This window comes from Gossypium arboreum, chromosome 9 (assembly GCF_025698485.1).
Source record: "Gossypium arboreum isolate Shixiya-1 chromosome 9, ASM2569848v2, whole genome shotgun sequence".
Taxonomy (NCBI): domain Eukaryota; kingdom Viridiplantae; phylum Streptophyta; class Magnoliopsida; order Malvales; family Malvaceae; genus Gossypium; species Gossypium arboreum.
In genome coordinates this window covers 81,082,888-81,098,472 of record NC_069078.1, presented here as the reverse complement: position 1 = coordinate 81,098,472, position 15,585 = coordinate 81,082,888, and the positions used below count along the sequence as shown (strand labels likewise).

The 15,585-nt window shown below is 33.2% G+C and overlaps 4 protein-coding genes across 4 annotated transcripts; 2 read left to right on the top strand and 2 right to left on the bottom strand.

Moving 5' to 3' along the window:
* The first annotated feature begins 1,014 nt into the window (after window positions 1-1,014).
* On the top strand, window positions 1,015-3,185 carry LOC108453806 (uncharacterized protein At5g01610-like). The gene is made up of 3 exons (XM_017752119.2): window positions 1,015-1,347; window positions 1,935-1,989; window positions 2,538-3,185. The coding sequence occupies exons 1-3, from the start codon at window positions 1,261-1,263 to the stop codon at window positions 2,906-2,908; spliced, it is 513 nt and encodes a 170-aa protein (XP_017607608.1). The 5' UTR covers window positions 1,015-1,260; the 3' UTR covers window positions 2,909-3,185.
* On the bottom strand, window positions 2,961-5,215 carry LOC108453805 (uncharacterized). The gene is made up of 2 exons (XM_017752118.2): window positions 4,246-5,215; window positions 2,961-4,157 (listed from the first exon to the last, which is right to left on the bottom strand). Exons 1-2 carry the CDS (start codon window positions 5,014-5,016, stop codon window positions 3,963-3,965), a joined length of 966 nt encoding a protein of 321 aa, XP_017607607.2. The 5' UTR covers window positions 5,017-5,215; the 3' UTR covers window positions 2,961-3,962.
* A 5,582-nt stretch (window positions 5,216-10,797) lies between these two features.
* Window positions 10,798-13,240, top strand: LOC108453226 (ferritin-3, chloroplastic-like). Its single transcript, XM_017751217.2, has 8 exons — window positions 10,798-11,182; window positions 11,262-11,345; window positions 11,448-11,508; window positions 12,280-12,367; window positions 12,531-12,592; window positions 12,690-12,755; window positions 12,835-12,898; window positions 12,998-13,240. The coding sequence occupies exons 1-8, from the start codon at window positions 10,872-10,874 to the stop codon at window positions 13,039-13,041; spliced, it is 780 nt and encodes a 259-aa protein (XP_017606706.1). The 5' UTR covers window positions 10,798-10,871; the 3' UTR covers window positions 13,042-13,240.
* A 90-nt stretch (window positions 13,241-13,330) lies between these two features.
* Window positions 13,331-15,580, bottom strand: LOC108453225 (40S ribosomal protein S4-like). Its single transcript, XM_017751216.2, has 5 exons — window positions 15,433-15,580; window positions 14,831-14,908; window positions 14,508-14,688; window positions 14,060-14,157; window positions 13,331-13,953 (listed from the first exon to the last, which is right to left on the bottom strand). The coding sequence occupies exons 1-5, from the start codon at window positions 15,433-15,435 to the stop codon at window positions 13,525-13,527; spliced, it is 789 nt and encodes a 262-aa protein (XP_017606705.1). The 5' UTR covers window positions 15,436-15,580; the 3' UTR covers window positions 13,331-13,524.
* Window positions 15,581-15,585: the final 5 nt, after the last annotated feature.

The window sequence follows — 15,585 nt, the reverse complement described above, 5'->3', positions numbered from 1 at the left end:
ACCTAATCCAATATCCCTATACTCAATCAATATATAAACTCATAATTATTGACATCAAATTTCGTCGGAACTAAAATTTCTATTTTGGGTACACTCCGTTGTTTGAAATTGATTGCCCGTTAAGCTTCTTAGTTTCGTATTGAAACTATTTCAAACATTTGGTCCTGTTGAGCCCTTCGTTTTATAAAACTAATTTAAGTCTAAATTGATCTTTTGAGCCCAATTTTAATTCTAATTGGATATTTGGGTACTGATTAAGCCCCATACCAACTCCAGCTATGGGCCTTTGTTTTTCCTTAAAACCCAACTGATTGAATGGGTCGAACCCTTCTTAGTTCTCAGGGAATCTAAACTATAGGTGAAAAAGAGAGGATTTTGGACCACCGATAAGTTGTTTCTGATCGCCGCTCTAACGACAGGCGGAGTTTAGGGTCATTTTTTTCTAAAATATTGTTACTGACTAAAATGAAAAGAAAGTAGCCCAAAAACTAAATCCTAGGTGGAAAATAAAATATCTAATTTGATAAGCTAGTTCGGAATATCCATATACCAATAGTTAAGGTTGTTCAAACGGCTAACCGTACTAAACTAATATTATTGAATTAATCGAACTTTTTAATCTTTTAACTGTTACCGAACTGAAATTTATATATATATATATTGGTTAAAATAAGTATGATATATATAAATTGGTAATATTCATTTGATCGAATTATTCGAATTAACAGAATTAAAACTACATATAATTTGCTTAAGTTCGATTAACTCTGTTAATTTAATTAATTATCCGATTTCGAATCGAATTAGCCGATAATTGAATTTTTAGAAAATTATTAACCGACCTCCGACCCAATTGAATCTGTTCGGTTAGAGGTCAGTTAATTCGGTTTTAACCGAAATTTGAACACCCCAACCTATAGTGACCAAAATGAAAATAGATATAAATGTGAGTCAGTAAAGTATAAACTTTTCTAAAATTTATAAGAGTTGGTCACTATTAGTAGAGTTTACCAAAAGGAAAATAAGATTGGGTTTGACTTTGAAGTTTGCAGAACGGTTAAAATTTGAAGAAAGTTTTACTTAGCGGGTACGGTTAAGAAGGTTCTATCTATCTAACAATCAAAAGTTTTAGATATAGAATTACGAAAGCTCATCTCTCTCTCTCTCTCTCTCGATTTCACCCCTTAGGTTTCTCTTTCCACACAGAGACAGAGAGAGAATCAGAGGAGCTTAATCGAGATTTGATATTCCTCACCACAGATGGATCAGATATTGAACAAGGTGGGCTCCTATTGGCTCGGCCAGAAGGCCAACAAGGAGATCGATTCCGTCGGCGACGACCTCAACGTATGCTATGCCCCTCTCTGTTCATACCTTTTACTTCATTTTTTTCACTTCAGTTTCCGATTTTTACTCTGCTCTGCTCCAGAATTTGTTGATATCGTTAATTCGCCTAGGGTTTCTTTATGAAATGTTGTTTTAATATTGATCTATTCGGATTTCGTACATGTAACTGCAACGGTTAATTTGATTTTCAAATGTTAGATTAATCAGCGTATTGCTCAAGGTGCAAATTCTGACGCTTTATTTGTTCACTGTAATTAGCGAAGTCAGTTTTTTCTCCCTTTGTTACTGAAACTTTAACCTAGGATTGATTGGAAATCTTTTTATTTTGGCCTGTTTTGTATCCAATCGTGTGCCAATTTTCATATCTTTGAATAGATAATATTTAAGGAATTTCTTAAAAAGTTGGAAGAAATTCAGTCTTTGGAATGTTATAGACTCGTTTCATGTTTTCTCCAAATGCTGCAAAGCTGGTATGTTGATGAATACCTGTTCATTTATCAGTATTCTCTACTCCTTGTTTTCTGCATGTCTATCTTTCGCTATTGACATTCCTCGTGCTAACATCATCTTTTCTCCCTTTCAATCAGTCATTATCCACCAGTATTGAAGGGGGAGCCAAATGGTTGGTTAATAAAATCAAAGGTTTGTCCTTCTCTGGCAGAATTGTTGGCTGTTCTATTTTCTTTGTGTTACTTTTTACTTGTTATAGATAGCTTTTGCTATGTTCTGAAGGATAAAATGTGTATCCAGTTCATTGCTTGTGCTTCATATAATCAATATATATGATTAGCTTATGTACTTAAACCTGTAAGAAAAAGATGCTAACCGTTATTAGTCTCTTAAGTATTTCGTTTTGGAATACCAAGTGGCTGCCTAAATTGTGATGATACTTGATGTAGAGATTGCCAACGTACGGCTTTAGTGTTTTTCGTAGCCAACACTAATTTCAATAGATATCAGTTGTCCAAAAAATGAACATATTGATCCTTATAATAACTTTCACAATACTACCTACCACTCAAACATTCTCGTGGAGCCCTTCTTCTGTCTGTGGGTTGGGGTATTAATGGTGTTGAACTTGGGATATATAGACTTCATTTTTACACTTCCTTCGATAATAGAATATGCTGCAGTTTCTATAGGTTCCTCCCAAAATTTTGTCATTAATACCAATAAATGGCTTTTTACAGGAAAAATGCAAAAGCCGTTGCCAGAGCTGTTAAGAGAATATAACCTGCCCATAGGAATCTTCCCTCGTGATGCCACAAATTATGAATTCAATGAAGAGACTGGGAAGCTCACTGTTTTTATTCCAGCAATATGTGAAGTGGGATACAAGGACTCATCTGTTCTGCGCTTCTTCACCACTGTGACTGGGTATCTGGAGAAAGGAAAGCTGGCTGATATAGAGGGAATGAAGACAAAGGTGATGATATGGGTAAAAGTAACCAGTATCACTTGTGAAGGATCTAAGATCTATGTCACGGCCGGAATGAAGAAAAGCAGGAATAGAGAGGCGTACGAGGTTTCCAGGGATGGAGTAAGTGTAGATAAGTTTTAAAGTGGTTAGGATGCCTTGGAGATCCTATTTCTTTTAACTTTTAACTCTGAACCTTCATACTTTTGTGTCCATAATAAGTTTTAGGATTCAAGTGCAAAGACCGGTCAACTTTATGGTTTCTATTGTGATAAGGCTTTTATTCTGTTCTACTATGTTGAAGGTGTCTGGCCAAATATATATATAATGAAGGTGGCAATGCATGAACCTTGTGTATTAAGATATTATAAATTGTATGGAAGGTGCTTTAGAGGATCTGCAAGTTCTCTGTTTTTAACAAGTCTTTGGTGTTAGCGAATTTATTTTGACATTTATGTGTTATGGCGCAAGCTTTGTAATAAAATCTGTACGGGACTAAGGACTTTGGTTCTAGCAAATGAAATGCCGCGTTACTCTGATGCCCAAAGCCACAAAATGCATGATTTATAGTTGCATACGGTGCTGTATCTTGAAAGTAAGGATATGATACATAGAAGCCAAAACACCTTTTAGGCAAAAGTTTCCAGTATATTGCCGCTGCTTATGAACAAACTTCATCTTGGAACATCGATCATTGGCAGACTTAACAGTTCGGAAAGTTAGAGGAAGGAGCTTATCCTTTTTGTTATTCATCGTATCATATTAATTCAGCCAAGCCAAGAAAACAAGATTACTTCCAACTTTAATTTTTGTCATGTAGTATGATGTCGCGCTATAAATGTCTGATATGATATCGTAGAACCCGCCCCTTTTTTATACTTTTGGTGGATCTCAGAGATGTCATAGACCTTGGTGGCTCAAAATCGTAACATGCCTAACGGAAAATGTTTTAAGACCTAGTTAATCATCCAAGCTCACAGGACTTGAGAAAGTGAAGTGTCCAAATTTCGTATATCCTGACAGGCCGTATGAGAAAGGATCAACTAATTTGATTGATTAATAAAAAGTAGTAATATATTGCTTGACCTGTGCGGGGAACAAATTTTAGACAAGCGTACTGCGAAGTTTCAATGTTGTATTGGACATTCATTCAAGTGTGAAGATTATTTGTTTGACAGAGATGATGCTTGGTTTGGTTTTAGCGGCTGTTAAGCTGTTGGAAGAAGGACTTAGATGCTTCGTAAGTAGACCAACAGATTGCAGCAGCTGGAGCATGGAAGAGCGTCCTTGGAATCCATCCCCTCATAAGGCCCCTGTATCCATCCTTCTTCACTATTGTTTCAATCACATTCCCAATTGAACTGCTCGAAAATTTATCGCAACCACATACTCCCTGTTGTTTAACATCAATCAATCAATCAATCAAATTCACAATTTCTAAGCTAGGAAAACAGTGGAGAAGCAATAAACAAGTGTTTTACCTGACACTGCAACTGGGTTTTAACAACATCAAGCGGAGTCGTAAGAGCAGCAGCCAAGGCACCAGCACCGGCACCAGCAGTGGCATGAATTACCAACCTCTCATCATTGGCTGTATCAGGCGACACCTCCATCAACTCTCTCTTTGCAGCCTCGTATGTGGCAAAGTGGACAGCAGTGAACGGCGCGTTCATAATAACAGTAGTTCTATAAGAAGCATAGAAGGCTCCAATCCCTTCCTCCATCACCACCCTACGCACGCACTCCGCTACACCTTTGTACGGACTATTCTTCAACTGCAGTCTCTGCTTCACCATATCCATCGGCGTGAACACCGCGTCGCTTGTTACTGTGGCCACCACGCCGGAAGCAGCGTGAACGATCGAGTTATTCGGATCACCACGGGACAAAACTTGCTTAGATAGCTCGTAAACAGAAAAGTAAACTGCATGTGCAGGTCCTGCGCCAAGCCCCATTGCAGCTATACCACGGTAAAGACCGGGAGGACCTTCTAGCTTTAAGATGGAACCGAGGGCTTGACGAACGCTGACGGGTTGAACCGAACATGAAGCGCCAAGAGCTTGCATGCGTGTCTTAAGTGTGTCGAGAGGAAACATAGCCATGTGCTCGACGGTGCCGGCTATGGAGCCAGCGATCATGAATTGCCAAAAGTGAAGGCCATCGTGGGTTGGCGTCCGGGAAAGTGAGATTTCAGGGTGAAAGTCCGAAGGAGGTGGCACGGACCGGAGCTGGGGTGAAGCGTCAGTGGCCATGATGAAGTTAAGGGTGGCGAACAAAGAGTTGGTTGGGGTCCAAATATATAATCAAAGAGTGGGCGGGAATTAGAGATGACTTTCAGGTCTAACAAAGCAGAGCTGCTGTGAAGTGGTAAGTCACATTCTACTAAAATATAAATTCTAACATTGAAGATAAAATTATTAAAAAAAATATCTTTGCTTAAAGACTCAAAAGAAAAAAGAATAAACCAATCAATAAAAAAGTTAACAAGATTTTTATATTTTCAGGAACGGATTTCGTTTGAATTGGAAGTAACTATCAATAGGCAGGGGATCGATTAGGAATATAGAATTTCTTTTCCTTTTTATTAGAAATAAAAAACAAAATTTAAAGTATTTTATCTCAAAAAGGCCCGTAGTTATTGCGGTACATCTCGAGAGAACAAAATCAAGTTATGAATTGCTTAGCTAAACAAGTCTTGGCCAAAAAAAATGAATTACAAGTATTTGAATTTCCTCTCATAGTGTTTCGCACTTTTCTCGAAATGAATAAGTTTAAGGATGATTCTACTTTTCAGAATAAGTTTAAATTTTATTGAATTTTTTCTTACTCAATTCATTAAACTTAATTTTGAAAATTCTTATATTCAACTTTTAATTTTGAATAGTGAAAAAATTGGCAATATTAACATGATTGTTATTATTTTTATTTTCATTTTCTACAAATTATTTTTAAAATTTTCAACAGAAGACAGTTTTTTAATGATTTATTTTCCTTACATTTTTGTTTATTTGTCAGAAAAATCTTCTAAGAATAACCTTCATATTATATATATTATTTAGTTAAATAGTAATGTTCACACTATATTTTTATGACATTTGGCATTAGCATATCAATGCCACGTGTCTTTTTAATATATATTTACATTGTCTTTAATAGTTTTAAAAAATTTAAAAATTAAATAGTTTTCAAAATAAATTTAAAGAGCCAAATTTAAATTGGTTTTAACATACCTTTTAAAATTTATCTCAAAATATATTTAACTTTTTAGATAATGTTTAAACAATTTTAAATATTTTAAAGATTCATCAAGAAAATTAATTTTAACAAATATTTAAATTTTAAAATATTATTTCAAATACTTCTTTTCAAAAATTTGAAATACTATTTGAAAAGAAAAAGTTAGAAAAATAAAAAAAAATGATATGTTTAAAACTCTGGTTTCAAAAAAAAATTAAAAAGGTAAAATTTTAAAAATATTTCTAAAATAAAATTTTGGTATCTTTTAAAACATATTTTAAGCATGTAATTAAAATGTTGATTTTTCTTATATTATAATTAAAAAAGTATTTAATCTAATATATATATATATACATCAATCTTAAAATATAATGTTTAAAAATGTTTTAGAATTTAAAATAATAGATAAAAATCAAATTAAAAATTAAATATTTTTAGCTAAAAGTATAAAATAAATTGATATTAAACAAATTTTGTATAAAAAATATGTTGTATTAAAATATCTTTTTGACAATCTAATTTCTTACTTTTAATTTTCATGGACTATTATTTTATTTAAAATTTTAAAAATAATTATATTTATATATCTTATTAAATATTTCGAATTAAGTTTAAAAATGTACCATATTTTATTTAAATTACTCATATCATATATACAAAAGTAAGGCTTAGACGTAAATAAAAGTATGGTTATAATTTCATTTGTGCATATTTTATTTTTATATTAAAGTTTTTTTTCTATAATCTTTATACATGTAATATGTTCTAAATAATTTTATATACACATTATTCGTGTATTGCACGGACAAAAACCTAGTATATATTTCACCAATAAATTGTGGGATAAATTAATTTACCGATATATTAAATGTTTTAAAATTAGATTAATGGTTGAACGAGTTAAATTACCAGTTTATCAGTTTACTAATTTGATCAATTCAATTAAAAATATTTAAAAATTCATAAAAATAGAAGAAAAAAAATCACAATCAATTTTTTAAATAAATTCGATCCATACCTTAATTTTTATTCAATGGAGATGGTAAAGGGGAAATCAATCTCATCCGGTATAGAGTATAGACAAAGAGTATATATGCTCACAACTTTTGGGGTCATCTATTACAAAGTCTATTTGTTCTTGCACCACTTCATGACATGACTTATAAAGAATTCATATGCATATGCATATATTTCATCTGTTTTTTTATTATTATTATATAAATGTCTACTTTTATTTGAAATTCTTTTCTAACCCTAAATTTTAAAATAAAATAGATTTAAATATATTTAAATTTACGATTTTTTAATTACTACAATAATAATATTAATTGAGATAAAAAGAAGAAGTAAGTTGTCCCTATAAATAAGGGAGATTTAAGAATACATTTTTAATATTATCAATTCACAGTTGTAGGATTAGATTATTGGGCGGTCACGACTCACCCATAAGGCCTTCAACACTTTCTCATATAAAAGGTTTCTACGGAAAAAGGTAGAATCGAAATGAATGGAATTTGGATAGTGAAAATTTTAAACTCAAATTTGATTTAAAATTTAAAGTTTAATATTTAATTCGAGATTGATTGAATATTAATTTTTAAGTTTGTATTTAAGTTTAATCGTTTTAAGTTCAAATTTATTAATAGTTAATTTTTAAGGATAAAAATTTAATTTTATAATATAAAATATATTAAAATGAAAAGTTTAATTAAATTGATATACAAGTAGAATAGAGTATTGTAGCATTTGAATTTGCTTAGACTAATAATTTAAATTATTAAAATTGAATTTTCTGTAGATAATTATCGAATTGAATCTATTTTTTTTTTAATGTAAAATTCAAATAACTTATTAGCACCATCCTTGTCGAGGAGCCGTGTGTTGTCCACAAGCCTGCAAGCCGTCTAATCCATTTTATGCTGCAAGAACAAACTTGAATCATTGGATTTTCATCCATCATTGTCCGTCGCAATTCAATTTTAATTTTATTTTTGGAAAAGTTTGTCCCAATTCATTTCATTGGGTGGTTTAAATAAACATTCTAGATTTAAGTTTGTTACTGTGTTCGTTATTTTTGATTCGTTATTTAGTTGTCTGACTAGGATTAATTCGTAGCTTGCATAGTTCTAAAGGCGGTTAGTATGAGCTTTGGTTCCTTCTAAAATGGAAATTTGTTATTTAAATTTTCTATTCTTTTTTTATAATTTTAAATTAAAAAATATAAAGTTATATTTTGACCCTCTTAAAGTTAGAAAAATTCGATTTAGTCCTTTATAAATTATAAAGATATAGACTATAAAAAATTAAAATGGCATTCAACCCCCCTAAAAATTGTTTTGCCTTTGCCTCTGCATAGTTCACATATTGGAGTTCGCTCATGATGAGTTCGCATTCTCTTATGAACTCGCATGGGGTGGATTCGCACTATCATGTAGGTGAACACGCACCTAGAGAACACATGTTAATCTTAAGGTACGTGTTGACATGCATGGGGGCCTACTTAAGACGATACATTCAAGAACAAAGACTACATCATATAAAACATCATATAAATCGAGAATTTAACTCCCTTTGAAGGATAGTCACGCTAAAACACTCAATAAAATTTCATTTGTGTAATTATATATAGGTTAGTTTGAATTGAATTAATTATTTAATTAAGTGTTTATAATAATTAATAATTTAATATTTTTAATAACATATAGTTGTAAATTTTAACTTGAGAAAGTAATAACCTGGTTGAGAGGGAGTTGTGGGCTTAACATCAAGTGGGTATGGTGGTGTGGTGTCCATAAGCTCTCTTTGGCCGAAAGCAGTAACTCCAACGAAAAGCATAAGTGGAATGGTGCATTTGTCTGAATGTGTTGCAAAAGGCAAAAAAGGTCCCCTCCTCAGCGGCTGGCAACCAAGTGTAATATGCGAGTCAAATCCGTGCTTCGCTTTGTGTGAGCGTTAGATTCTTTGCGTAACTGATCCTAAAACAACAGCTTTCCTCTTTAAAAAGATAAGAAAGCCCATTTCTCTACTTCAGTTTGATAGGGGCACTGATTTTGCCCTCTATTTGGGCCATTGTAGAGCCTGTTGCATGAAGCCATTAAACAAAAATCTTACATTCAGGCCATGCTGCAATTGAGCTTGACTAACTAAAGCCCTTCATCATCAATACCCAATTTAAATTTTGATATTTCAACTAGTTATTCATTGGATAAAAAGAAAAATTGAGGTTTAACTTAGAGATGATGTTATTGGGTGTTAGAATTTCGACCATCCATTATTCAAAACTTGCATCAAATAGTAATTTTTTACTTTGAACTTTCAATGAAACGACTTGGAATTTGTCTTACAAAGGGAAGTTTGTGTACACAGAAAGATAAGAGCAACTTTTTCTAGGGTGTGGAAAAACCCAGCCCTGCCTATTTTGTCTTTGCTAAACACAAAATTAACACTCTCCAATTTGTCAAACCTTCTAGTCTTCCGCTTGCCCAAAATTAGTACGGGATTCCAAATTAAATTTATCATAACAATTGTTCCGTTACTTTCGCTTACGTCCATGCTTTAAATAGGATAAGATTATTCTCTTAATACAATAATTTTTTTGGCTATATCTTGATACAATTATTATAATATGCAAGCTTTCTACCAATAAAACTATAAATTTCTGATCGATTGAGTTTTAACTTGGTTGATATCGGCATTATTGTCAATATGAGAATAAGTACGCTGAAGTATATTATCCCTATTTAAGGGTTAGAGGAGACTTTTTTTATCAAAAGAGCAAATATGATAAGAACCTATAATAAAATTAATATTTTACAAAAAAAACTCTCTTAGTAATAATTTTTTTTATTTTTTAAAATCTTTTAAAATATAAACCTTCTTCACAAATAAATCTTAGGACTACCTCTCTATATTTTTCATCTTAAATTCTAAAAGATAAACCCTACTCTATATTACTAGTTGACCAGTCAAAATCTTATTCACTAAAATATTTTACCTATTAAGAATATTTAGTTGATTAAATGCAACAATTAAGAGTAATTATACTATAATCCAAACTAATTGAGCCTCGATACTATTAAAAGAAACATTTTAAGCTTTGTATGTTTGAGAAGTTAATGTTTTAATCCCTATACATTAACTTTTTATTAATCTAACGACATAGTTTAATGATGATTGATGCGACATTAAATTAAATATTAAATTTAAAAATTAAATAACAGTTTTAAAGAAAGAGTAGATATAAAAGAGATTTATTTTTGCTAAATTTGTTTTAAATTCAATTGTTTTAAAGATAATTGTCTTGTTTAAATTATATCTAATTTGGTTCACATTAATCACCATTTTTCTATTTGTTTTCAAAACTAGTAAGTTATGGTAAAATTAACCATGTGTAGGGATTAAAATGAATAGTAGAGGGATTAAAATGTTATTAGAAATGGTAACAAAGTAAGTGGTAATGAAGAATTGATGTTCATTGAGATTGATTGTAAGAAGGAAAAAGCCAAGAAGATGATTACGTGGAAGATTCGAGCAACTGAGAAAAGTTAACAACACGTTCATCTCATCACATGGACAGCTAAGTGATGACGCAGAGATCGCAATGTGGAAAGAATATACGGGGGCTGGAAGTCCCACAAAAGCTTATTCAATTGGATAGACCACGGGTTCGCCACACGCCTGCTTACGTGTTGCAACCATGATCGTCCACTTAATTTCCAATCCGATGGTCCAGAACGAATGCCATCCACTCCGGAACTCTTGCAACAGTGAGTACTCCACCGACCTCTTCTTCTATATATGATATCTCCCCCTCCACCCTCAATCAACAATCTTCCTTCATTTCTTCTCCATTCCTAAAAATCTCTCCACAATGCTTTTGAGACCAGTTTCATCTTTGTGTGTGCAAGCCAAGCAAGGGGATAATCTAATTTGTTCCCTTAAGGGCTCCCCTATAACATCATCATCATCATCTGCTTTGAGTTTTCTGCCCAGAAAACATGGAAGGGCTTTGGGTGTTTATGCATCCATAGGAACCGACAATCATGCACTTACAGGGGTAGTGTTCCAGCCTTTTGAAGAGGTGAAAAAGGAGGAACTTGACATCCCAATCGCTCCTCATCTTTCGCTGGCTCGCCAGAAATATGCTGATGCCTGTGAAGCCGCCATCAATGAGCAAATCAAGTGAGTTGTGCTGCTTCCTGTTTTGATATTTTTATCAGTTTCTTGATTTATAGGGGTGGTTATTTATTTTGTGTGACAGTGTGGAGTACAACGTTTCCTATGTGTACCACTCGTTGTATGCTTACTTCGACAGAGACAACGTTGCGCTCAAAGGCTTTGCCAAGTAAGATTATAACAACAAGAAGCTCTCCAAAGTTATTTTTTTAATATATATATATCTGTATCACTGTATGACATGATAAAATTTTTATATTGTTGTCATCAGATTCTTCAAGGAATCAAGTGAAGAAGAAAGAGAGCATGCAGAGAAGCTGATGGAATATCAGGTTTTCTTTCATGTCTATTTCTTTTTGGGTTAGTCACACCAAGCGTATTCAAACTATGGCCCAGGTTTTAAATTTATCTTTCTATTTGTCTATCTATTAGTTTGGTCATCAATGTTAGCTCAGATATGATATGTATCATATTTAAAATATAGAGTTTAACTTACCATTGCATAGATAATTTGAATCTAATGTATTAAAAAAAATAATCCTAACACTATTTATTCTCTTTAACATATCTGGCTCGAGTTATTCATATATTTTTACGATAATAAAAATATAATTTTACAATTTAAATAATTTATTTTTATAATTTTAAAAGATTAATTTTAAAATTTTATAAATTATAAAATGTGTAAATGAAAAACTTCCATTTTAAAGAGGTAGGCCACTGCTTTAAATATGGTCCATGTCAAATCTAAACTAGCATTTAAGGTCAGAGTTGATGTTAGGCTAATGGAAGGATTTGGTTTATAAAATATTGATACTTTGAAGACTTAATTAGAACATTATAAAGTTTAGGGATCGATTTAGAATCCGAGTCATAGTTTGAAGGTCAAAGTTGATGTTAAGCTAATGGAAGGATTTGGTTTATAGAATATTTGATTCTTTGAAGACTTAATTAGAACATTATAAAGTTTAGGGATCGATTTAGAATCCGAGTCATAGTTTGAAGACATTGGTGCACTTAACCCAGGTTTTTTTTTTCATATTATATATTGGAATGGGAGCATATAAATATAATAGAATTATTAATTTCAACTGTTTAATTAGAACAAACGAGGTGGAAGAGTAAAACTACACTCTATTCTGATGCCCCCTTCAGAGTTTGATCATGCTGAGAAGGGAGATGCACTATACGGTGAGTCGGTGTCCCTCTTACACGTTTATTCTGGTCTCTTTTCGGCTCTCGAATGCAATGCTAATTGCTTCATAGTTCTCAATATCTCATAATTTTGCTGTTAGAGTTTGTTTAAATGTTGTTTCTATGATCTATTAACTTTTGCCTTCTTTGTTGAGTTCAGCTATGGAATTAGCATTGTCCTTGGAGAAGCTGACAAACGAGAAGCTTTTGTGCCTGCACGATGTAACACTAATTGTTTCTAAACTTATAGCCATACGGCATAGGTGTAGTAGATGAGATGTGTGCGTCTACAACTAATCTAATCGTCTTAATTTAACAGGTCGCGGTGCAAAACAATGATGCTCAGATGGCCGATTTCATCGAAAGCGAATTTTTAGCTGAGCAGGTGAGTTCACTTTCATTCTTAGTATCCAAAAAAGAAATCTTTCAAACACCCACAATTTCTAATTATCTCAAGTTTTCAGGTTGAAGCCATTAAGAAGATATCAGATTATGTTTCTCAATTAAGGCGGGTTGGAAAAGGACATGGTAAGCTTTGCAAGCTATATGTATCATTTGTTTTCATAAAATCATTGGGTTGATAATGTTTCAGTTACTTTGTAATAACCGAGTGCAATTGGCTTGTAGGTGTGTGGCACTTCGATCAAATGCTACTCCACGAAGGGGCGTGATGCTGCCCATAATCACCATCTAAATGCTGCATCTTTCTGTTGTTTTAGTGCTTCACAGATGTTCTACTATATATACATATATGATGAGGGATAGGTAGTGGAGAAGAATAAATTGTTGTAGAATATCTATATCTATATGTCATTGTGGTAGCCCCTTAACATTGCCATGTAAGAGACAATAAACAGCTTGGTTTTTGAAGGCGTTGAGTAAATGTGGAAGAACAATGTGATTTGGAACCATTTGCATTTCCCCAAAGATAATTCTATAATTAATCAAAGCATTAACATATTCACGAAAGCATCCAAGTCCAAGCATTCATTTAAAATATAGCCTTGTAAGTTCACTAACATTACCCAACCGAACAATTTAAAATTGCAAGAAGAAAATAGTTCTCAAAATTTTCTTCTTAACCAAATGCAAGAAATCTAGTAACTCCAGAATAAACTACAGCAGCAAGACATCTAGATATCTTGTGTTAATGTTCAAGCAGCATTTTGGGCTGCAAGCCTCTTCCTAGCTTCCTCAATGATGGACAACTTAATACCCTTGCCCTTGGGAAGGGATACCCATGGCTTCGTTCCTTTTCCAATTGTGAACACATTACCAAGACGAGTTGCAAACTCATGCCCAGCAGCATCTTGAACGTGGATTGTCTCAAAGCTACCCTTGTGCTTCTCCCTGTTCTTAATCACTCCCACACGGCCTCTGTTCCTTCCTCCAGTCACCATGACAACATTTCCGACATCAAACTTGATGAAATTAACAATTTTGTTGCTCTCAAGGTCCAGCTTGATGGTGTCATTAGCCTTGATCAGAGGGTCTGGGTAGCGGATAGTACGCCCATCATATGTATTGAGGTATGGAATGCCTTTCTGGCCAAACTGGACAGACCTAACCTTGCAAAGCTTAAACTGCAGAATAAAAGAAAAAAAGAACAATATTGTTATACCTACAGGGTGAAGAAAATAGAAACACTTGGTTCCTACATTTCAAATACTTGACTACTACAATTCAAACCTTGGTTTCATCACCCGTGATGGCATGGAGACGGAAACGCCCTTTGGTGTCATAAAGGAGACGGAAGTCCTCATTGGTTTTAGGAATTGACACAACATCTACAAGTAGGTGAACAAGTATATTACATAAGATTTGGATACAATAATCTCCGGAAGGTAGAGAGAAAGGAGTCAACTCCTAAAAAGCAGAGCACTTAAAGCTATTCTAGCAACGAGCCAAGAGCTCAAGGTCACATGCCAATGAACATTGGCTAACGCAGCATGTATTTCATAATTTAGTATAGAAGTGTCAGTCAAGCAGACTAATGAACAATGAACACAAAGGATGGATGTTAGGATCCTGAAGCTGTATACACAACAGAATAATCAGACCAAATACATTTCACTCAATTGAATACCTAGTATAAACAGAACAACTCAATCTAGGAATAAAGAGAAAGTCCACATACCCATGAAACCAGCAGGATAAGTCTTGTCGGTCCGAACCTTCCCATCAACCATGACATGCCTCTGCATGAGAATAGCAATAACTTCTCTGTACGTGAGAGCATACTTCAATCTGTTTCGCAGAATGAGAATTAATGGCAAGCATTCCCTGGATTTGTGGGGTCCAGATGATGGCTTGGGTGCCTGCATAACAAGAAGATAATAAAACAAAACTAGAATTGAATAGATGAATTGAGCAGGCGCCGGCGGTAAAAAATGAAAATTGAAGGAATAAAAAATTGCAGTAAACTAGCATGAAAGTAAAATGATCAAGACTAAAACATACAAAAGCACCACCAAGCTTGTCAAGCATCCAATGCCTAGGGGCATTGAGCCTCTTCAAGTGTTTCTTCAACCCTCTAGCCTGCACCACCAAGGAAAATAAAATGTGTAAATGTAGCAGAAATAATCTACTCTTTCATGGAGAAGATTTATAAGTAATGCACTTAAAAAATCAACAACAGTAAGACTGCACATTCACAAATTACATAGTTAAACTTAAAATAAGCAGATTTTAACAGTAGCAATTTAAAAATAGGAAAACAGAAATACAGGAGAGAATTTTGATCTGAGATTCCGTTCCAAACATTATATCGTCAGTTATATCAATTATCACTTAAAAGAGGAATTAGATTGGTAGCCTCCAAAAAGCAGGTAACAGAAAGGCGTAGTTACCAGATCCGAATATGCATAAAGTAAATCACAAAAAAGCAATGAAGAAGATTTTTACAAACAAATCAAGCCTACTTCATTCATTCAGAAACAAGGCCAAAGGCATTAAATAACAGTGAGTAAAGAAAATTATCTGTAATAAGCAAATTTCTTTTAGCAAAACCAAACAATAAGACAGCGAAAACACATAATAAATTATCAAAAAGAAAAACTAACCATCCTGGTGAAATGCGGTTGATTTAGCTAGCTGGTTTTGATGGTAAAGCGTTCTTTGAAGACGATGACGCGAGGGGCTAACAAAAAACCCTAACTACCCGATGCTTCACTTTTTTTATAATGAAGAGCAGTTTTTGTAATTGGGCCTATTTC